Raw genomic sequence first — 25,428 nt, forward strand, 5'->3', positions numbered from 1 at the left:
ATGATCATTTAGTAAAACAGGAAAGTGTGCATTTCAGGGATTCCTTATTGGAAAAGCCACCCACACCAGTCTGGTATTGGCTGAATGTTATGGATTGTTGAAAGAATGTGGTGGTTATTGCTTGTGGTTGTAGTTTTTTCAGGTTGCTTTCATAGAAGCCCCAACTGAAGAAATGTATTACTACCCATGCCAATATTCTTCAACTTTAAATGTTCGTGTAGAGCAACTTTGGTTAATTTTTATATCTAATCATCAATAGGTGATCCGTGCCGTGCCATGCCATGTGTGCTTTAATAAGTCTCAGCATTGAATAAGCAGTTTTAAAAAGTTAGCACAAACTACTTGTTTCACATGGGACCTTGGGATTCATACAAAATTGCAGTAAAACCTCAAGTTTCACACGTGACCACGTGTTTCTGGACATGTGAAATGAACAGGCTTGTTTGAGATGCACCTTGCCTAGACTTTAAAGAAGACGAGAGTATGTGTCTGTATGGGAGGAGTGAAAACAGCGCAGGCAAGACAGACACTTCCCAAATCGCGCTGTGGATTCGACTGGAAACGTTTAGAAATGTTCTAAACTCTCAAACATGTCAAGTCTGTCAGAAAGAATTTAGATATTGTCTTTGACAAACAAATGCTGTAACTTATTAGAACCTCACTTAAAAATTGTATGTGATATTTATCCTTCTGGGGAATTCCTATATTGTGTAAATTCTGTAACTAATTTCCAGAAAACACAGAGCATATTTTATTTCCTTCATTCCTGGACAAAGTGCAATAATTGCGGTTATATTAGTAAAATGTGTTAGAATTTACCATGTCCATAAAAAAATCAATATGGAAAATGTGAAAAAGGGAGGGCAAAGGTTTTTGTTATTATAAACGTACTTTTGTTAGCTAATAATTGTATTCCCAAATTTTAAAATCACCCAATTTTCAGTAAGAGTTATTTGGGACAACATTCTAAAACGCTGTCATAAGCAAATAATAAAAAGCTGGACTTATCCGATAATATAAATTATGTTTCTTGATTTGTTTTGATTTGAATAAAATTGATGTATTTAAAATTGTGCGTTTTTAAATTATTTTTTGTCTTTGTTGTTTGGTTTGGATTATCTTGTGATCTTTTTCTTGTTTTAGCCCCTCTTATAATGTACTTTTTTATGTAAACTGTATACCATCTTGTTTTGTAACGTTTTTGTTCAACTTTAAAATATCGCCTTTTATCGGAGATGAAATCGATGCAATTGATTTGCCACTGCTTTCACGTGAAGGTGGTTATGAGGACAATATTTATCACATAGGTTTGGTTTTTCCGCATGTAAATCACAAAAAAATACAAAGTACCTGACTTAATGGACTTATTAATGGTAACACTTAAGAAAAAAAGAGCTGATATTCTCGCCCAATGAGCATTTAAGATGTGGCGTCAGCAACTAGTTTCCTATCGTGCTTTTCATCAATGCAATGCGGACGTAAGTCTTCTTCCCTTGTTTTAAGACCCTGACACTTCTCAGATGAAACCACACAAAGATGAGGCATAATGGCTAAACAAGTCCATTTAGATATGTATGTGTGCATGTATATTTTTAATGGATTGATTTATTAATTCACACAAACATACAATAGAATAAAGTGAAAATTACAACAAGGAAGAATTCTAATGAAGAGAAATATAAAATAAACGCATGTCCTTATTCTTAACTTCACTAGGCGTGTTTTGTTTTTGTTTAGTTTGCATGTAAATATAAATAAATAGATGGGTAATCTAATTCTTAGAATAAAGAGAAAATGTATCAGTTGACATTCTCAGCCAATGAGCATGAAGCTGTGTCGTCAGTCGGTCGTTTCCCATCATGCTTTTGAACAGCGCAGTCGGAGGAGAGCAACTGCGCTCGACTGCTCAATCCGACACAGCCGCCTCGCCGTCGCGAGAGTTTTTTGGTACACGTCAGCATGACATCAGAGCAAGGCGGACGTAACTCGGACACTTTTCTAACCGGATGTAATAGATTCCTGAAATTGTATGAACAATTACTTTGTAATGGTTTTGATACTCAGGATTAGTATAATTATATTATTATATTATATTATTAATATAAATTCCTCATATAAAGCTGTAGGCCTACGATATTTATTTTGTAATTACCCTGTAACCTTTATCTTTTATGTTACCCTTTTTGATACTCTTCTGAGTGTTCTGTATATTTGCATATTTTTCTTCAATAAAAAATGATCGGTTCTGCGCAGATTTTGCTCATCTCAAACAAGCCTCTTGTGTTTGCGCAATGTCTGCGCTGATTGGTTGGATTCGAAGACTTATGGGTTCGATTGATACTTAAACAACTGAATGCATTTAAATGTTTCCTCTTTTAAAATTAGGTTGAAAACATTCATGTAAAAGTAGTTGAAACAATGATTTTCAAAGTCTAAAAATGTGTGTTGATTAGCTAAATGAGCTATAGCCTAATAAAGTATGTGGGTGGGGGTGACGCACAGTGCACTGATGCTGATGGCGTGACGCGGCGCACCTGTATTCAATGACACATCGTTCACCCCATAAAAGCAGTTTGTAAAAGTTTATAAAAGTACAGCTGACATGGAGTAACACAGAAACAGAGGCTTTTGAGAAAACCTTGCAGCCGAATCCTTACCACGGACCAGAAGGGAGCGTCGTGGATATTAGGCCTACTCTTATTACCCAGGTTGACCCGTGGTTTGGCTCTAGATTGATTTCACGGTTTTTCTTTTTTATTTGAGTTTTAAAACTTATTTCCTTAACGTAGGGCATTCGAGCAGCAGTATGGCTTTCCTCCAGTGTGGATTCTCTGGATGTGCTTCAGTTCGGACCTCCGCTGCACACGAGGACATCTTGTTGTCTGAGAAGGAACGTGATGGTTTCTCTACAGTGTGAATTCTTGTGTGTTTTAATCATTTACAGGGATTGCACTTCGCAATTTGAGCACTTGTTGGGTCTGTCTTCAGTATGGTGTGTTCTCGCCGTATGTATGTACAGTTTGTTTATATAGGGCACGTCACGGACACCAGCACCGCAAAGATAACACTCGTTTGAAATTGTCACTGAACACTTGTCACTTCTCCACAATATACTCTGTTTAATGTAACTCTTTGTGGTCGTGTCTTTCTTGAATTTTGCTCAACGCTAACTGGATACTAACAAAGTTGTCATTACAGCAGCACTTAAGATGTTTAACCTGCAATGTTCCTTGTTTAAACTCCTTACGTGCTTTCTGAGGCCTTTTGAACTTTACATACAAAAACGGAATTAATTTGATGCACTTTTACTTTGGTCACTTTCTAGTTAAATTAATGTCAGTTATGCAATGAAACTTGAGTTTAAGGTAAAATCTTATCCTGAAATGGCATTGAAGTGTCTTAGATGATTCAAGTATCCGTGCCTCTGAAACTTCTGCGATGTATCAAGTTGCCACAAGGTGCCAGTAAAGGCACTAAGATGCCATGTGTAGAACTGGAGCAGTCTGTTGCCATTACCTTTTCCTTTATTGCTATGCAGTGCTGCTGACATTACATTATGGAACATAACTTTGCCATCAATCTCAGACTAACATCAAATATCCAAATTCTAGTTTGTATCACTCAATCGCAATTACAACTGGAAGATGTTTGGTTTCCTTTGGATCTTTACATTTTCTAATGATGCAGGGAGTTACTTGAGCGTTTACTGAACTGTGCATTTAATGCGTGATTCCTGACTATACTAAACATTAATTTAAAAAAGCCATGTAACTCTTTTGTCAGACACTATCTGGCAGTATAACATATTCACATTCTATAATGCATGTAGACAAACAAGTCCAAGAGTGCAGCCGCACTGATAAAAGTGAGACCCGAGGCCCGTTTCAATAAGGAGGTTAAACCAACAAGTTGTTTAAATGTGAACTGAGTTTATTCACACCAAGATGCGAATTGTCTCTCAACCTTCACAGAAAAATGTATTAAGGGTTGATGAGACATATTTTCATTTATCTAATTCACTGTAAAGAAAAATGCATGTGGAAATGACAAAATTCCACTCGGGTCCTAAATTGCTCTCCTGAAATCAAAGTACATCCGAATTGATGCAGACTCTTCACATGCAGGATCCTCTATAAAAGCACAAATGACAGTCACTGAAACGGTCTCTGTGTGCCATGAAAGACTGTATTAATGAATGAGTTTACACCCCTTGTCCTTTACTCTGGGTTTACCAAAGAAAACCTGCTCCTGACCAGGTTAGGTTCACAGAGTATGTTACTATGGTTACTGACTCTTGAGTTTAAGTTGCCTTTCTTTTAGAAACAGGCTTGAGTTACCTAACAGGGTTTGACATACCTCGCATTATTAAATTGGAAAACCCAGAGTTTCCCTCATTTCAGGGTTAATATATAGTTTTCACTAAACCTCCTTTCTGAAACGGTCTCTTCCCCTGGTCTGCAATGGTGTTTTGAAACTTTATTTCCGTCCAAACATTTGCTGAAGGAAATGAGTGATTTGGTTTCAGATTGTGCTACTAAACAGTTGGGAGTGTTTACACAGGAAATTGGATGGTGATTTTCGCTTTTGTTCTCCCAGTGCCATATGGAGGGATGCATTGTGACCGTTCTAAAAGAGCGAATGAATCATTTCAATGCCTCTGAATTTTATCAAGAGACTCAAGCATAAAAATCCATTCTGTTACGATGCAGCCAGGGATAGTGCCGTTTGTTATTGTAGCATCTCATATTAAACAAAGAAAAACAGACCCACGTCACGTCCAGTGTGGTAAGATGCGAACCTTCCATCCCTTCTTTTCTATGACCATTTAACCATAAAGACTACAACAGCAGAGTTGGCAAAGATAATAGCTTCACGGGATATATAGAATGCCTCACAAACTAGGAAATCTCATGGTGAAATGTGGCATGACTCTTAAGGACAATCGATATGTCACCACAGCAACGGATCATCCTCTACACAGCCTTTAGATTAGACGGGTCAGCAGGGAACATTATATGAACACGGGCCTAGCGAAAACATCCAAGGTCAAAGCTCAGTGCAGAGGCGTGACAGCATTGATAATTAAATCCACCCACTGCCTTTAATATATCAGGGCTCAAAAAATATTTTGCAGAAGCGAACAGGCTCTACTGTATGTGTAGTGTGCGGATATATGCAGGCTATCTGTGTTTTTTTTGGCAAAATACCAAGCATCTCAAGACACAGCTTCCCATTTTCTTTAAATTATAAAATAATTGAAGACATGAAGGAAAATTAGTACCAACAAGATATGCATATACTGTACATACATTTTTATTCATTTGGCAGATGCTTTTACATGCACACATACGTATACACACATAAATGCAAACAAACTTAGGTACCGGTCTCCTTTGGGTTTCCTTCTGACTACAAATCTTACAATTTGAGATAAAACAGTATGCCAGAAAACCCAGTGATAGGTTGGTGCAGTGTTATGGAAGAGTTGTATAGAATTTGACTCGCACAATGCACAAAAGACTGAAACATGAATAAAAACCTTGTGAAGTTTACCGCAAGTTATTGAAGATCCTACAAAAGGTAAAACGTCCTTTAAAGAAATGCCGTTCCCAGAACTTCAAACCTTTTCAGGTGAAAAGATCGAAACAGTGGCGTATTTCGAGTAGCGCACACATTTTACAGTGGGGTCAAAAGTTTGAAACCACAATTTTATTGTAAGATCTATTTTAAGACCACTTCGCAAGATATAAACACTGGTCCGGAAGCACTTCGGATTTCATTTCATTTTAATTTAGCTTATAAATCTTACATACACAAGATATTTGTTTGTCATTTTAATAGTTGATAATGTTGTGTTGGTCGTATTTTGTTCAAACAGGAAGTTCTTCTTGACCAGCAATTTGGAGTCTATATGTTACTAATCGTATTATGAGTGCTTCATTGATGCACATTATTCCAATAATCTCACTTTGCAAGAGCAATGACTTTAATAATGTACACACACAAAATCACCAAGAATCTCTTTTATTGGTAATTTTGATTAGGACATGACAGCTTGTTGAGTATCTCCATTTGACGTCTGGATTCCCTGCCAATGGCATCAGGGCTTCCACATGATCTCTATATTGCATCACCATGACAACAAACAGCTACAAAGTATCCACTAGCAAGCAGCCGAATCACACTGAGAGGGGTTTTAAAACAGGTCCAACAATGTGTTTGAGATGCACACAGCCCACATGGTGTTGCTGCATAGCTTCCTATTCTTGTGTAGTGTCATTATAGATTTGCTATAAAGCAGAAGACTGTACAATTGCTTGTATAGATTATCATGACAATTACAGACAGTATCAGTATATTTCTTAGTTTTTGAGGGTCTTTTAGCTGGGTTGAATAGATCCTTCTAGTTTCAAAACAAATTCTGCATGTGATGCTGTTAGTTCTTGCAAGAATGCTAAAAATATACAGTGTTAAGCACACAACTCTTCCGTGCAACTTAACCGAGCAGAACACTACGGTTTAGAATGATTTCTATCGACCCATGCAGATTTCTCGCTCAAACCATCCAAAGCTCACCCCCTATACTACATTGATCAGCATTAGGTCTGATTCTAACCTTCGAGGGCGATGGAAGCTGATTCGATATGACCACCATAATAGGATTAAGTGTGAATTTGTCGCTCCATTTTTCTCAATTACAGAAACCAAGAAAAGAGCGGAATTGATCTCATCTACTCCTGCAGGTCTTTAATGGCCCTACAGCAGCTCTCCAGAAGTTGCTGAGACAGTACGGAAGATATTCCCACAGTTCCAATAAAGAAAGATCGCTGTATATGTTGCAGCATTTAAGTGGACTCTCAACCTCGCAATTTCGAGGAACTATGAAAACTTTTGGATTAGATGGAGCCTATATTGATAAAAACGTTTTAAGTAGATCGTGCTATTTTGGAACACTTCATACCCTTTGGCCACTCATGACAGAGTTTTTGTATAATGACCACTACTGTACCATCAATGTTTTACCGTGCATTTAACAGACACTTATCCAAAGTGACAAAGCATTTAAGCCATATATTTCATGAGTTCCCTGGGAATTGAACCCTCAATCGTGTCATTATTAGCCCCATGCAGGTCTTAGTGTCTCATTCAGTTTAACACAATAAGAAGAGCAACGTGGAGATTTGAGCAGTCTCTAGAAGTGATGTAGATAGCAATAGCTCATTCTGAGGTAATAAAGGTCTTTATACATTTGTTTTATGTATATTATATTGTATTTCTCTCAATAGATCCTGCTAAATATCACAAACAGCACCTATACACCAGTGAACACTGGCGCTCTCAATTTAAACAAAGTGAGATGTGTAATTCTCATATAAACACACTACACACTGGACAAACGCAGGCTACATCTTATCAAAAATCTCCATACATGCATCAAACTGCTATGAAGTCAACAACATTCAAAGACTGCAGCATATACAGTTTCTTTATTATCGATCATGTTGTGAACCGTGGCACCCTTACACATCATTTACATAAGTGTCAGTGATAATACTGAATGCACAGCTATAAATATCGCCTTGAGGAAACATATGTGAGCTGGAGCACAACATGGTCGGATGTTGTGGAGACCCACTTTGTTAAAGAGCACCTCACTGTTCAGAAAGTGTCAAGCTACACATCTGACTGCTCATGTGTGGGTTTTCTCAAAGTAACAGAAGCAATACATTTTCTTTCTCTACCAGGCTGCCATCTCAGAAACATCTTAATGCAGAACAAGGCACAACCATTCTGCTACGGACATATTAAAGACAAAACAAGTAAAGATCCAGAAGGAACTGATATTACACCAAAATGTCAAGTTTGTAATTGCTGTACCAAAAATCTTATGTTGAGTTCAGAGAGCTGAAGCCTTACAGAGCCAAAATAATAAGAATAAGATGACTTTACACATGTATTTTGTGCTAGTTTACGAAAATGCTGTAGGCATCAAGTCAAAGTCTACAATGCACCCCGAAACAATGAGTGATGCTGTCGATTGTAAATGGGCTTTGACGCTTTATTTTTACAACAAGTTGAAGTCTTAACATATTACATAAACATTTATAATCAGTATAAAAATTGTATTATTTACATACAGATAACTTCAAATGACATTTTCCAGCTGTATAATACGTCCATTAACAGCCTACATATGAATGCTAATGTACACCTCCACCACAAAGGAACGTAATTCTTTTCCCTTCACAAAATTAATATTCTTTAACAAGTGGCTAAAACGAACTTAAAATGAACATTTACAGTATGTTTAACACAGTCAAAAATAAGTGCTTTTTACATAATTCACCCTCTGAACACGAATGCAGACCACAAATACATTTTTGAGGTAATCTTTTTACATACATGAACTTGGTTTTGCTGGTCCTACGATGCTCCTGAGTGGATAGAGAACGCATGAAATGTAGCAAAAAAGAGACCTACTTACAAGGACATATAAAATGTATATTTCAAAGGAAAATATCATGATATGAAAATGTTAAAGCCAAAAGGCATGGCGGATCTGACCTTTACACTACCTGGCTAATTACTCTCCTTTATGCATAAACTGAATGCCTTAGATTTAAAGGTTAGCCTTCCTCAGTCGCTTGATATTGGATTTGTTGGATAAGAAAATGTGCAACATGTTTCTCTTGCGTTAAACTTTGATCGGCAAATCAACAACGCAACCCCTTTCTGTAAGGGAACATGACATTTATGTGACGCTAATAAATTAGAGAGATAGTGCCATCAAAAAGTAAAAAGGCACAAAAAGCCATGAAACTAAAAAAAGAACAAAGATATGGAGAAAAAAAGCATTTATGATAACCCATGATTTAAAAAAGAACCTTATCCTCTGTCCAGAACTTGACACGTCCACTGCATTTGACACCTCAGCTCGAGTTCTTAAAACGTCAGGTCATTAAGTATAGAGGTTTCTCAAGCAGGTTCTGGCTCACGGATGTTGGTCTGAGTTGTCATGAGCGTGAGAAGAGTGCAGTTGGACGACACGCTAGAAAAACGCTCATGAAGAGAGTAGTTACTGTTCCATCTAGGAGCCAGAGACGACTCTGCAGAGTTGACGCAACCAGAATCTGTGTCAGCGCCTGGACAAAGTCCTAGACAAAGTCTCTGAAGGAGCACATTAAATTTATTTCTAAAGCTATGGTTGATCCAGAAGTAGAAGATACAATTGAGGAAGCCATTGGAGGTCGGTAGCCACACAGCGATAAACTCAATCCACTCTGGGACGGCACTGCCTGAAATGGCTAGAAATAAGTTTGACTGTTAGATTCATAATACATTTAAATGCATATTCAGGAAAAGAAAATATCCACTTTTAAGGAGTTAAAATAAGAATTTAGATTTTGAGTAACACCTCCATATTTCCAATTGTGTTTTAAAGTTTATCAAAGTAAAATGGCCTCAGATGGACATAGTCCGATGTGGAAAAGGTCCAATGTGTAATTAATTGGAGGATCCATTTAAGAAAATGCAATACAACAGTGGTTCTCAAACTGTGGAACGCATACCACTAGCGGTACTTGGAAGAGACCCCTGGGGGTACGCGACACAACAGGAAATTAAAAACTGCGAAGAAATGTTCAAGTTTGGTTAAAGCCATGGTCAGACTTGACTGAGCATGCGAACGCTTTGATCTTCTATTGGTCTCAAGCACTCACGTGATGCGAATTCGCAGGACAGAGTTCACCAAACTTTAACTTTGTTACGCAGCGAAATACGAAATATCGTTGGACGGGCTTGCGTTTCATGTCTGTTACATTCGCATGCGCATGAACGGAAGTCAATGTAGGGAAAAGGATTCTGCAAGTCACCACAAAGTTAATAAATCCCCAATAAAAGTCATTTACAGAGCCCTCTTGTTTACTACAGAAGAATGGGTTTTGTGTGCACTATTACCGCTGACCAACTTGAAAATCAAAAAAAACGTTCTTTAGTTTGAAAACAGCTGGTAAACAAAAAAAGTGTTTGTATTATAAATAATTCATTAGAATTGAGGACGAGGTGTAAAGATTAATAGTTCTACTATTCATTTAATGTTTATTCATGTGATTTTTCTATGCCTGTCATTAAGTGGTACTTGGAACAACAAATTTTATTAAAGGTGGTACTTGATCTGAAAAGTTGGATAACCACTGCAATATAATATACATAACTGTGCTTTCACAGGTGTATAAATACCTTACATAGTATTATATTTTTCTTACCTTAAAATTAGCTTTTTATACCTACATACCCCTTGCATAGAATTCGTCAAGTTGTTGCTACACACCGGTTTCTATAAAGTCCCTCCTTCCGAAACGCTCTGATCGATCTAGCTGAGCCTGTCTATCGTGATTGGTTTCCTGCTTAGAGCGTATATCTGCTTGTGCAATCTTTGTTAGAGATCCTACTAAATCTCTGATAACCCAACACTACTCCAGCCACTCTTCCTCTTCTCTAAGGAAGGCCTCGCCACTTTTTTGGTGTATTCCTTTGGGCAGAGGTTATTCAAAAACTCAGAATAGTGACATCATGTACCCGGGAAGTAAAGGGCTGAAGTCCGAGTCCAGCCGTTCTCTGTAGTCCTTGAAAAGCAAATTCTGTTAAGACAATATCTCGCCTGGCATTTATCTTTGAGCTTTATCATTTTACTAAGTAAAGTTTGAAAAATAGCATCACAGGGAACGACTCCAATGTAATGGTCCTAAAATATTCCTGGGTGGATAGAGAAGGCATGAAATCTAACAAAACAATTACATTTATTTGACAATCAGCGAATTGCATTAACAGAACAGTATCTAATTGAAATAGCCCATTTAGAAAATGCTAAAATGTAAGAATTCTGATTTGAACACTTCCATTCTTTTAAAGCGTTAATAAAACGGTCCATTAATGTTCCTGGGTGGATAGAGAATGCCCAAAAGGTATCAGAAATACCTTAGTTGGACATTGTGAGCTTCATAACAGCGTTCAGAAAAGTGATGTTTACAAAGCAGCATCTAACTTGAATAATCTATTCTGAAAGTAAATGCCGGCATTGACGTTTACACTTTTGCACTTGACAGACTTGCATAGCATTATACATTTGTTTCTGAGTAGGCTATGTGCAATTCCCCGGGACCAAACTTGACGCTATGAGCGCCATGCTCTTGCTCCGTGGTCTCTAACGTGGTGCCCGTGGGCACCTGGCAGCCCGCATGAACTCTGCAAGGTGCCCGCTAAACACAAGGCTCACCAATAACGCTCAAGACAGTTGACAAATCTGTGACTATACCGATCAGCAAAGTGCTACATGGTCATGAAAGTTTATTATAAGCAAGTGTTATAAGCTTTAATATATTCAAGTGCAAAAATATCTGAAAGAAAACTGAATTTGGTTCTGCGAGTGTAAAAATAAAGCTTCACATGTTTAAAGTTTGAAAGTATGTTATCAACAAGTAGCCCTCTAGAGGATTATAGATATTTTGGTAAAAGGTTGGAGACCCCCGCTCTAACTACTGAAGATGTCATTAAAAACTGATTTTAATTTAACACTTTCATACTTCCATATGCATTTCTATTTTCTTAATTATTGTTCTGCTCAAAGATTTCATAATTTTCACATTAATGGCTTTTTCTCAAAGTGTGGGGCGGGCCCGACTGGTGGGGAATAGATATATGACAAATGGGTGGACATTGTCATCTCCATTAATTACTTTATTATTGACCATACACTTAAAAACAAAACAACGACATTTAAATTATTGTATAATAAGGCTATAGCCTTACTTAAAACAACATCAGATTGCAAATAAATCGCAAGAACGATTTTTATGTCAGAGGTTTGTGACATGGAATGAAATGAAAACTGAAGATTCGGCACCAGCAGAGAAAACCAAGACAGACAGTGGACCTAAAGTTTATTACCCTTTTGTTTTTGGCTATTGGGGACAGGTGGGGCTCGGACCCCTACCCTACCTCCACAGTGGAGAATGGCAGAAAAAGTTTAAGAGACACTGGCTTATACAGTGCATTACAATGTATGCGTGTTGTCAGTAGGCTATAGGTTCTCGGAGAATCGAACCCATGAACTCTTCCCATAAACACATGAACTTGGTGATCTACTAGGCAGCTAAGCTAAGGGACATTTTTAAAGTGTGAAACCGGTTTGTGAAATAGTCAATTAAAAATGCATTGTCAGAATTTAAATGTTCTGTTCATAAATCACGTGGACAACAAGAAACAATGACATTAATGGTCTCACCATTGTAAAGCATGATGACCATGCATGGGGTCCAGCAGGTGAAGTAAACAGTCATGACTGGCACGAGCACACGTAAGGCAACTTTAGGTCTGTATCCTCCTCCCCAGCTGTGCTTCCTCAGCCTTAACCTCTGTCTCTTCGCGGCTATCCAGAGTCTGAGGTTACAGAAGGTCATGATGGCCGAGCACGGGAAGAAGATGAAGCAAGTCAAAGTGAGAGAGTACGAGACGTTGCTGGAGTACATGGGATTGCACACGAGCGATGCTCTGGAGAAGGAAACTTCGATGATGCCAGCGGGAACGGAGATGGGCACGAGGAGCACGGGTGGGAATATCCACGCGAACGAGATCAAAAGCAGCGCTCTTTTCCGCGTGAGCAGGGTGGAGTATTGCAGAGGGTAAAATACGGCGATGTATCGCTCCAGACTAATGGTCGCAAGCGTGTACATGCAGGTGGAATAGATGGTCGCGTTAAAAAACGCCACGACGTGACAGAAAGGGTCCGGGCCCTTGTTGTAGTCCTTCATGAAACTCACGCACAGATTCAGAGGCATGATAAGCAGGCCGAACGCGGAATCGGCTCCGGTTAACGATAAAAGGAAATACCGGGAGTTTCTCGACCATCCCGATACAGCCGAAGTTATGACCATCACCACTGCGATGTTACTCAAAGTTATCATCACCCCCAAAACTGATATAATTGCGATTTTAACGGGCCGGTTAGCCTCTAGTGTCCTCTGTAGGTCCGTCTCCGTTTCATTGATGCTTTGGATGGAGATGTTACCGTCCGCCATGGTAGGATATTAGTAATTACCCATGACGTTATTTTACAAACCTTTTGATTTTTTTTGTTAACTGTAGGCAAACAGAATCTACACAGCAAACGCGAGAGGAAAGATGCACCTGTAACAAATCAAGTTCAATGTCACGTGATCGCTCAATTGCCAGGCCTTAATCATGACGTCACGACAGGTGTGCCGCTCCTAGTCCAGTCCCCGTGAACAGGAAGTTGCGATCGTTTTTACTTCAGTGAAATTGAAATTTGAATGAGAAAAAAATGGGCACGGCTGTCGTCTTTCTCTGCGATTTGATCGGATGAATAACAACTAAAAATGTTGAAATGGAACTGGCAGCAGACTGACAGCTAAAGGGGAGGAGTTAAGGAATGCTCCGCCCGAGCCGTCTAACATACGTCATCTAAGATGAATAGTCGCTACAGGAAGGAAGTGCATTTTTAGCAGATTTTAACTAAAGATTATGAACCCGGATAATTTTTTTTGCCAAAGGAATTGTTGAGGCCGCATGATTGCCTAATGTGTTCATGTAGTGATTACGTTCTATGCTAGCGTGTCACAAGATCAGTCACAAACATGATTCCTGCGCTCTAACGTGTTGTGTCTTATTAACTTATTTTTATTTTAAAAGCACTTTTACAATTTGCATTGCATCGAAGCAGCAAGACAAGAAAACCAACACTAAGAGAAGGAAAAGTTGAAGCTAAAAAACAACAACAATATAAAAAAACAGATGAACCTTAAAAGTAATATGAAAATTGTCATGCACGGCAAAACATTTCTTCTCGCTCTTTGTATTTCGTCCACTTTACCACTTTACTGTAGAGAAATCCTTAAGTCTATTCAAAGTCCTCCTCACTACTCCTAACAATTTGGGACCTTAAGACCTCTTTTAAGGGTTAAGATGCTTTATGAGTTACTTTTTCCTTTACTAGGATGTTTTCTATAATTTTAAGGGGAAACGCCCACATTTCTATAGGAGCAACTCTATGCGCTAAGAATTTACTGCTATTTAGAAGTTGGGTCAATTGTTCTTTGTTTATATTGTAGAGTAAACTCATAAAAACTTTTGAAAAACAAAAATGTCAGTGACTAAAAATTTCTAAATTACTTAAAACTACGTATTACGTGAAGTTGTGAGCGCGCTTTGCAGAACAGAGCAAGGCGAGCATTTGTGTTTGTAAAGCATATACTTTTAATTTTATTTTGAAAAATGAACTCTTGTATCGCTGGATAAGACCCTTATTCATCATCTGGTAATCGTTTAAAGCCATGAGGGTCTTAACCTTGCTGATAAGTCAAATTTGTGATTAAGAATAGCTCCTCTTTTTCCTAAATAAATCTTTTAAACCATCCGTCACATTGAGGTATCACTATAAATACATCTATGGGCAATAACCCAAATAACACAATCCAAGACATTTCTTTGAGATGTTTGTCTTTATATTATCATGTGGTAACACATTCAGGGCAATTTCATTTCATTTAGTGTTGTACATCACATGCAACCTTTCAATGAATGTTAACTAAATAAAGGCATAAGTGCAGCTGTGTCTGTGTCTGTGTGCACATGCAAAATGTGCATATCTGTGTATCACAGCTGTGCTGATGAGATAGAGACCAGTGGCTATTGATTGTATTCGATTTTATATAACTCTCACCAGTGACACACAACAGATGCTTCCGTGAGATATCAGCCTGGTTCGTGCAAGGATGGGGTGAGTGAAAGGTAGAAGGAAGCAGAACACACACACACTCACACTTGCATACACATATGTCGGTCAACAGGACTCACGTTTAAAACCATGTTGATAAGTGACCCATAATCATAGAAAACCACTCTTATTTTAAAATGGTTTTATCCATTTATTAATTTAACTTATTTACGAATATTTAAACTAAATTAACATGAAAATGAATGTAAAGGAAAACGTTTTTAAGAACCAACCATAATTGCAAAAACACTTATTTTTAAATAAAACTTTATAAATACTCTCTTCTTTATTTGTTAATATAAGCTCTATTATGACCTTAAAAATGAAACATACGTCACAAAGAATAAAAAAGAATCATGCTGGTGGGTTGAAATATTATGCTGCTTTTTCCGTTTTTCTGAATATATTATTTATAGTGTTTAGGTAAAATGCTTATTTTTGTTTTATAACTACAAACAATATTTGTCCCAAATCTTTAATAAAAATATTATTTCTATTTGCATTTAATTGCAGAAAATGAAAACACGAGAAACATGACAGAATAACATGAAACAAGCTCTGTATTTTTTCAAATACTGTTCATATTCACTGTAATGTTTGCATAAAAGTAAAAAAAACTGGTAAGCTTGATTTTTATCACATTTCATGTGTCTTGTCATGCTGTCGGTCTTTCTCGGTGCTGTTGGTGGATTTGACGCCACTCTTGTTGTTTGATTTTATTGAAATTGACGCTGGACAACAATGGCCATAATTCATCAAGGAATTAACATTTGAAATGGTCTCTTAATTTTTTCCGGGGCTGTATATGCAATCCTTCTGCATGTTTGGATGTTTGAACATATATTCGGCTGTTGTTTATGTCTGCGGTTGAGAGAAATCCCTAAAATAGTATGTTTTATCTCTGGGGAATAGCTCTGATGGCAGCTGCTCCCCTACTTCATGCTTGCGGCAGATAGACACCTGTGACCTTCTGGATATTGTTAAATCACATTTCTCACAAGTTATTTTTCAGGAGGCGCTTATTCTCAATTACTACTACAGTATATGATAAATAGCCATGATTTTCTTTTATTGCACAATCACCTATACAGTACATCTATATCTCTGTATAACAGGCTCCTGGTTCGAGGTGGGGTGGCTGCCTTCCGAGAGGGAGCAGAGGAGTCACTGCCATACGCCGTGGGCCGGAGCCTGATGCCGTCCGTTTTATGAGTTTAAAAGTTGTTTTATGTTCGCCGGTTCCCACCTCCTTCATTCCTTTTATTGAACCTTCCTACAGTGATTATATGAAAAAACTCAATGTACTTTAAAATATACCTATGCTATCACTGTTAACCCCTAAACCACTGAGGTGCCATTGAATTGAATAATAAGAATTGAACCAATGAGTAAACTGCAAGAAAGGGACTGAATTTACAGGAGATGTAAGTGAAGTAACACAAAATAACATCATGTTATCTGTTACAATGGCATTCAGCTAGCATAATTTTTTTTAAAATTGCAAATATACCCTACACATCATACGTTTTCTTAACCTCCTGACCATTCTTCCTTCGAGTCAAGCATCATAAATACAAAATGGCATTTTTCAGTTAGCAAAAAAAAAAACATTTAAGTGTTGTGCAACCACTGCTTTTCTACAAAGTCTACAGAGACAGCAAAAGCTATTGACTTTTACCAACTGTGCTCTCATTCTTGTTTGTTAGCTCGGAAACATTGATTCAAACCCATCATCACTCTTAGGAAATGCTTTCATAAACCCATTCTATACACTGTGTCTGCGGCTGTCTGCGGCTAGGCAAACTTCCAATGTTTTAACCTTTTCTGAAACAAAAGGAAAACGTCCATTGGCATAGACGGGTGCTGCATGGCTTTTTGCCAATCAGAACTAAACAATTCTAAAAAAGGAATTCAGAAAAAGGAAAGAATCAAAAATAAACCATGCGCGTGACATTATTGGACTATTAAGCAGCCCTTAAGCAAGCCTGCGGGTCCAGACATTAAACTCATTATGATTCATTAAATGATGATTCATCGTGAACAACACAAAGCCGGAAAAAGCAGCCCACATCTTAAATGGATCAACCTTTTTTTTCATATGAAAATAAAAAAGTTTGTAAGTTCTGCAAAGTGCGTCAACAGCTTGATATTGAATGCATCATGCAAACATAAGCTATAGGTTTATAATATTTTTTTCAAAAGTATGAGATGGTTGTGGCAATGATTTCCAATGCTTTCAATTTCAAAGTCCCTTTGATTATTCGCTCAAAAGAAAAGCATCACAAAATCTCATCAGCTACAGATTGGGAGATGTGAAACAGCAAACATGGCTATCACCACCATCAGATATTCACAGTTTCAGAGCTCCGTCGGGCATGGCAGTGCTTCGGCATCTGGTTAACATAAAAAGGAGGCAAAGTGAAATGACATAATAGATTTAGGATGATCAAGAACGCTTTCACCCTGACTTGATGATCATCATCACAGAGATAACAGATTATGTCCCCTCCCTCTTTGATTTATTCAGGATAGCTTCACCCCAGCGGGTAAATTAAATCGTGTTACAGCATTAAGCGACTGGCAGAGCCACGGTGGAAGGTGCAGATTGATTCACAAACTTTCCTTTGAGACTATTATAGAATATGGCAATCCCTTATTGGCTCTGCTACCTAGTTGACGACAATGAGTAATTATGGTCTAGCCTAGAAACTGAACGAGACAGATAGGACAGGAAATGGAACTAACATGGGTAACAATGGCGTGCTCTGAGAGCATGTATCCACAACTGCTCTCAGATCAATCCCCCCTGAGATACCCTGTGAGGCCGCTTCTCTGAGGATTGCCAGGGCATTTTCCTCATCGGGGCTCAGTACAGGCACAGAGCTGGGTCCCTCACCTGTTCTTTCCCAGTCTCTCCGGACTGCAGACCCTCTTGCTTTGACAGCGCTCGCAAAATCGTGCCATTTTTTACGAACAACGTCCCTCTATCTAGGTGCACGAACCAGAAGCTGCCATTTTCATGGCTATGCTTACTCAGATTTCTTTTTTGTGTTTTTAGAAAAACCAATCTATGTACCACCTCATCCAGCAGTATGGCCATTTCGGCGGAAGTAAAGCTGGGGGTCCTCTTCTAGCGGTCTTTTTTCCCGGCATAATGGTTGTTGGTATGTCTTGCATGTTTGCACTTTTATTGGGTAAGTCATCAAATCACACAAATCAGTGATTTACGCCAATAATGTAATATGGCTGGTGGGTAATCAAAAAAGATTGTGGAGAACATTAACACACTATGGGAAATTATGAGATTATAATTGACCCTTTCAAAAGCAAGCGAAGCCAACAGCATATTAATGTAGCTGGTTGACGCAGAAAACTTATGACCGCGAGGGTGTGGGATCGCACACTTGCAAAATTATAAATACATACATACACACATATTTATTTATTTATTTATACTATTTACAGATAAATGCTATTTCTACTTCTAAAGCACTTCTTTATAATGAACATCGTTTTCTCAAGACTTTACCCTATACGCAGTGAAGGTTAGAGTGAACAATCGATTCTCGAGGCATCAATATCAACCTATTCAGCACTAACGTCGCACGTAAGAAGGTTTACCTTTAGCAACATTCTAAGGTAAAGTTCGGGGAACACACGTAGAAAATGTATAAGGGGAGTTAAGGTGTTCCTTTAGAGTCTTCGTAGCGCGCTAAGAGACAACGTTATTGGGACGGCAGCCGTGTTCGGTCATAGCAAGACAAGGTTTATTTCATTTAGTTTGGAATATTCTGTATAATGGCAATATAATGGCAATCTTTCTATATTATCTGGCTTTATCTACAATATGCTTTATCATGTGAGTTTATTATATTATATTATATTATCCTATTTACATGCCATTAATCCAACTATTCCAAAACAACATACACAAAAAATAATGATGGTAAATTTATTTTAATAATTATAAAAAACAGTCCATATTACATGTACTTCACTCCATATTTACTGAAGCCATAGCTTGGAAAAAAGAAAAACACAAAATATAGTAATTATGTTTGATCACAAAGTATAGTGGTATAATTTCAGAATTAAGTAGCTTAAATCTTAACATTCATGTGCTTATTACCAGTCTGCTTACAATGGCGGCCATGTTTGCAATGGCTCCGAGCAGCTATTTACATCACAGCAAGAATGCAGCTTTTTATTTTAGCAAGTTGCAAGTCTAGGGCAAATTGCTGGCAAAATAGAGAATTTAATAGCATATTTTCGATCAATAATTAAACCTGACAAATAAACTATACTAAGCTCATTGTCCAGAAATCTTTCTAAAATGTCAACATTTCAAGAGAGACTGCCGGTGTTACATCCATTTTAGGATTGCTGTGAGTTGGTCTTAGTGACTTAGAAGTCCTCTTCACTACCCCTAACGTCACACAAGTTTAGGAGCTAGTTTTAGCGCTAAAATGCTTTGTGAAATTCTCTTAGCACACAAATGGAGGAGTCCTAAAATAAAGACTGACACGCCTTTTCTTTTTAAGAGTTTCTCCTAAATCGGCAAGTTAGGAGCTACCTTTAGCCTTTTGTGAAATTATATATTATATATTGTGTTGTGAATACGGGCCCAGAGAAACTATGTATGATCTGGGGAAAAAATCTCAAATAAAATATTACCAAATCACCAGCATCCAGGTCACTCAATGAAGCGATTTTGCCATGCTAGGGGACAAAAAATTGGGTCTCACTGTCACACCAGAAAATCATAGCCCATTGCCTGTTCTCTATTTAAAGAATGAATTGTGAAGCAGTCAGGCGGTTTATCTAATGTTCCAAACTGTGCTGCAACATAAAAGGAAACTTCTGTATAATGGGCCACATCCTCTAATCTCTGGATACAAAAGAGCTTCAGGGATCTTTAATGAGACTCGGTTAGCTGCTTCTAACTATGAAAAATCCCCATGACTCCTCTAACTCACTTTAACACAAACTGTAAAAACTGTAGAAACCCCGTAGATCTAATCTCTGGCCAAGTTTTCGACAAGTCCATTTTTATTTTCAGTTCATACTGGTCGACTTCAACATCCTAAGAGCACAAAAGTAATAGCTTCATATCTCATCTTGTTTTTCTCTTTACTAGTCATGGATATTTACATGAACAGGAAATTCAGGCTTCCTACTTCCACGCCTGTTTAAAATCATTTTGTCACTGATCAGATAATAACAAAGCTCATTTGCATCTCATTAATGGATTTAGCATGGGAATAACTAACATATTTGTTGTTCTTGCCAATATCTTCTGTTGAGAATAACACTAATTAAAAATTAACGGGCGTCTCAGCGGCACACAACAATATTGTGAAAGTGCCAGCGAAGCATATGGAATTGTACACTCCGCAGCACTTGAGAAACAAAGAACATTGGCAAAGTGACTGGCCAAGACTTGCATGGTATCTCGTTTTGTGGTTTGTATTGTAGCAGTTAAAGGAACTAGTCTTTAACTGAACATTTTCTTAAGTTTCTTAGAAGCACCCATAACAAATTCTATTACATTTTTCTACTAAATAAACTGAATTGAAATTAAATCAAAATTTAACAAATGTGGGGGTTGTTGGACCATAATGTTAGGCGACGTTAAGGTCTTAACCAAGGTTGCCTATACTGCAATGTAAGTCAAGTCAAAAGAGCTTGTCTCTGGCAGTGTTGGGTGTAACTAGTTACTAAGTATTTAGTTACTGTAATTTAATTACTTTTCCCTTGAAAGAGTAAAGTAAGGGATTACTCTTATTTTTCTGTAACTTTATTACAGTTTCTTCTGATGTACTGGAACTTAATACTGTGTAATATATTTAATAGTGGAAATGACATAAAAAATACATGTCTAACTATAACAACCCATTTGTATACTTTGGTCAGTTAATAAGAATAATTTATGTAACCTAGTCATTTATTATTTATTTGGATGAATTAAATAAGCTGTTTCAATCCTTGAATCAAATCAAGTTTGATATAGGATATAGAAAGTAATACGTTATTAAATACTTTTTGGAAAGAGTCATTTGTAAAGTAATCTACTTACACAATAATGTAATTATTAACCAGTAATTAATTACTTTTTCAGATTAAATTAAACTAACACTGGTCTCTAGGCACGACCAAGTGAATATTTTGCATGTTTGATCATTTATTGGACAAAAATGATAAGTACGAAACGCTTCACTATTTGATTGATCCTTTATATCCTTTATATCTGTGAAGCACAACTAAAACCCTGAGCTGCATAGTTAATCTGATGCTTACTTTAGCTCAACTGTGCTAATCACACCAAGGTTGTGGGTTCGATTTGCAGGAAAGACACATACCGATGAAATGTGAATGCACTCTTTGCATAAAAGCATCTGACTGCCAAAATTCCTGAATGTAAATGTATTCTATAGCATTGTGTGAAGCTGATTCTAAGTAAGTCTCTGTGTCGTTTAGCAAGAGCATCACCAGAAAGAGAGTTTTTATAACAATTATATTTGACAATTTAATGTTGCAGCGTTAAAGAATGAAAGACCTTTTCATATGTGCTACACAGTGATTAGAACATTCAGACTCCTGCTTCTGAAAGCAAAAGACCAAACTATCAATAAGATAGTAGTTGTGCATAAAGTTTGTTTGTTCAATAAAATACTTTCGCTTCTTGTCGTCTCGTTTCACAAAATACTGCAAATAGTCTTTAAACCTCATTACATCTGTGACTCGAATGAAATGAATGTTGGATTAATGTACAGAATTATAGTTACCCAGAGAGACAAATAAAAGGACACGAGTGGGCGCACAAGTACGGTAACATCATGACAAAATAACATGTTGGAGAGTTAGACCTTGATATTATAGCACATTCATCCCCTGGGCTTTGTTAATGCATTTGAAAGGGTTAATGATATGGAGAGAACTGTGTTTGTCTTCTTATCGACGAGCAAGAACTCATCCATCATTACAGAGCTTGATGGCCTTTGGCCTGCGTATGGAACATGCAGGTTTAATTTTAGCATCCGGAGAAAAGAAGCACGTTCATGAACCCAGAACATGAGCTTTGTTGTGTTTCTGTAGAATTGCCTGCTCAGGTTGTGATAAACACAAATTGCACATATAATGTAGTAAGGTTTTATGCAACTTTGTAATTTTCTTTGTAACCATTATTTATGTGTTTTCCTTTGAGGACAGGGTGTGCTGTAATCAAGTTATTCAGAGTTTTTTTAAGGGAATGTACACTTATAAAGCCTGATCACTTAGATAAAAAAACAAAAAATAGTGAACAAACAGGTCCATTTATTTAGTTATATAATAAACAATATGATGGAAATGTATGTGCATAAGAAGCGTGTGCGAAAATACTTGTTTTTGGGTTAACGGATTGTGAGTTTGTTTAGTTTCGTCTTCTAATCACCTTCTGCATAATAACTTAAACAATATCCCAGCAAACACAGAACGTTCCCCGAATGTTTGTTTTTGGTTCACTTTTGGTTATCTTTTTGGGAACAAAAAATAACGTTCCCAGAACGTTGCAGGCTGTCTTTTTTAAATAACCAGAAAATAATGTTAACTGATGGTTATTTTTATTTTTTGCTACCAGAAAATAAACAGAAAGTAATGTTCCCTGGTGGTTATTTATTGGTTATTTTTTGCAACCAGAAAATAACCAGAAAAAAACGTTCCCCAATGGTTCTTTTTTTATTATTGTTCTGCTACCAGAAAATAACGTTACCTGATGGTTCTTTCTTGGTTATTATTTTGCCGAAATAGCAACCACATACACCTTCAGTGTGGCATCCCGCATCAAGATAATCCTGCAGAAACGACAGGATGACCGATACGTCACAGCTAGCTGCAGTTTTGTTTCTCACCTTACACTATGAAAAGAAAACCTGCCATTTCCAAACTGTACAGACGTCTGGTCGACAGGGCTCTCACATTAAAAATCATTGGGGAACGTTCAGGAGATGCTCCTTGCCCTGACCTGCCAAATATGCAGGCTCCATACCTCCGGTCTGGGGTGCCCTACCGAGCCGTTCACCTGCGACAAGAGATCCCGCCATAAGAGGATCAGCCACAGGGGAGCCGTCAGCATTCCTACCAACTCTGGAAACTACGGCTAGTAGGGACAATTCGGCGCATCCAACAGCACAGTCTCTCTCTCCTCCCTGATCTCACTGAGCATGCGGCACAACTCCTTGTCCAGGCCATGGTAATCTCAAGGTTGGACTACTGCAATGCTCTCCTTGCTGGTCTTCCTGCAAAGGCTATCAAACCACTCCTGCTGGTTCAAAACGCAGCAGCAGATTCAAGTCACTGATGCTTGCCTACAGGACAATCACTGGATCTGCGCCGGCATCCTTTCACACACTCCTACACCCCATCAAGAACCCTGCGTTCAGAAAAACGGGCGGCATCTTGTGTTGCCTTCCCATAAGGGCAGTAAATCGCTTTCCCGCTCATTCTCCTTTGCAACGCGTAGCCTCCGCGTAGGATGCCGGCGGCCCTCTTAAATTATGATCATGGGGGACAGAGGTCAAAATGCGTTCTGATCTTGTGCAGCACTATCTCACTGAGTTTTTGGTTATGGGAACCAGAAACTAAAATTCTATTTCCGCAATGAAAACTTAGAAAATAACGTTCCGCCTCCTGACTTTTATCCTTCTTTTTTTACTCTAAATCCAAAGACCTTATGTAATAAATAAGAAATCGCTCTTTCTACAGTGTTTCTAATGCCCTCATTATCTCTTCCCCTGCGTCAATATGTGAAGACGTGCTATTGCAGCCGACAACATATTTTTGTACTGTGGTGGTCACCATCATGTTTGGACAGAGATATTCATTGCAAATCTATAATACAACGCTAGTGGCCGCTGTTTATCAAACACTGCGCCTTTAAAAGATGCCGAAGCAGTTTGGGAGTTTTGTGATACAAAAAATGATCTTTAATGTAAGATACATCTTATTGGCCTTATTTTTAGCAAGATCCGCTTTAATAAAATCATACACACTTTTAAGTAAACTAAGTAATCACCTAAATGTTTCCTTTTGTAAATTTAAAAACTTCAGGCAGCAATCTGGATGAATTTATTCAAATGTGCAATGTGGAACATGCTATTTCATGCATTCTGACCTCTTTACACTGTTGAACGTGCTGGCTTCTCATGTTTAACACGTTCAACTTGTTAAAAAAAGAGTTTGATGTATGACGTAGTATTTCTGTGCTTGATACACTCCCCAGCAATCCAACTTTTTTAGGAAAGTTTTTATAAATCTGGATTCCTGTTTCGTTACATGGATCCGATTCCTTGGCTGCGCTGTGTTTTGTTGGCAATCGGCGTGTACGTGCATAATGTAAAAAACATGAAGGGATGGGATCAAGTCTTGTGTGCTCGTGCTGTAGTTCCGTCCCACTGTCTGCCTCCAGCAGCTCGTGTTTTTCCCGAAATAATCCCACAGCTGTATCTCTCTTTTATATATTTGATCAAACGAAATACTCTTCAAAGATACGATGTATGCAATACTACTGTATAGGTACTCAAGATTAATATGAGATTGGCAGAAACTTGATATAAGCTTTACTATTTGCTTTTGCTAGTCAGTGGTGAAGCTCAAGGATTCTCCTTTTTCAAGTATGTGATCTGGCTGCATGCTTTCATTTTAATATCTGGTACTCAGTTACAGACACATATTTATAACTAACAATTACCTAAATATAAACTGATTGTATAGACTGTTTCATTGGACGCGCGCGCCTGACCCCAGTTAACTTCAGGTTCGTATTTGTCTAGTGTCTTAATAATATATTTATTGACCTTTATAACTCTGGCATGTTATTATTTTAATAGGTCGTGTGCACATGACGTCACGGCTCTGCGCAAAGGGATTGTATAAACCATTTCATTGGACATGCGTACCTGACCCCCAGTTAACTTCAGGTTCAAATTTGAATAGAGTCTAATAATATGACTTCTTATATTTTCTTTTATTTATGTTAATGTATATTATTATTTTATTGTGTAAAATTTTTATTAAATGAACAATTTGTTGAATGGGTCCTGCTGTTTGGTCGCATTCAAACAAACTGTTTGGTACACTGACATCTAGCGGTTGAGCTTGGTATCAGAGTTTAAATTCAAAATATTGGAGAGACAATTTTAGCCAAGTAACGGTTCTTCTCTGTTTCTTTAGATTTTTATCAGAAATAATCTACTGGCACTCTATTGTTTGTGAATGTGTACCAGAAGTTAAATAGGGGTCACAAAGTGTGCATGCCAAGTTATGTTTGTTTATGTATTTATGTAGATGAAACCTTGTGACGATAGTCTACACGAATAGATCCTACGGAATCTAAAAGTCACAGTGAGCAGTGGAAAGCCTCTTACTAATCACTTTCTGCAGAAAGAGCTTTACCCACAATCAGTGCTCTATCACGTATGCCTCCAGCTATTCATTCCTACATCGAAATGAGTCCAAGTGTGCTGTCTGATTGGCACAGATTAGAGACAGAAAACACAAGGCTTCACGAGGAGAGTCTTGAGAACGACTAATCTCTGCTAGCATCCGAGTATCCATTCATTCCGTCTTCTTCATCTTCCGCGGCACCTCCTGTTCTCACT

The 25,428-nt window shown here is 37.8% G+C and overlaps 1 protein-coding gene across 1 annotated transcript; it reads right to left on the reverse strand.

Moving 5' to 3' along the window:
* Positions 1-7,457: 7,457 nt before the first annotated feature.
* On the reverse strand, positions 7,458-13,299 carry LOC306891158 (adenosine receptor A2b). Its single transcript, XM_079451192.1, has 2 exons — positions 12,284-13,299; positions 7,458-9,305 (listed from the first exon to the last, which is right to left on the reverse strand). The coding sequence occupies exons 1-2, from the start codon at positions 13,074-13,076 to the stop codon at positions 8,977-8,979; spliced, it is 1,122 nt and encodes a 373-aa protein (XP_079307318.1). The 5' UTR covers positions 13,077-13,299; the 3' UTR covers positions 7,458-8,976.
* Between the last annotated feature and the right edge of the window lie 12,129 nt (positions 13,300-25,428).

Source organism: Barbatula barbatula, assembly GCF_947034865.1.
Source record: "Barbatula barbatula genome assembly, chromosome: 1".
Classification (NCBI taxonomy): Eukaryota; Metazoa; Chordata; class Actinopteri; order Cypriniformes; family Nemacheilidae; genus Barbatula; species Barbatula barbatula.

Coding starts and splice junctions, on each gene's coding strand:
- LOC306891158 (XM_079451192.1), bottom strand. CDS start 13,076: ATGGCGGACGGTAACATCTCCATCCAAAGCATCAATGAAACGGAGACG. Junction 9,306..12,283: donor GGTCATCATGCTTTACAATG/GTGAGACCATTA, acceptor ACTTATTTCTAG/CCATTTCAGGCAGTGCCGTC.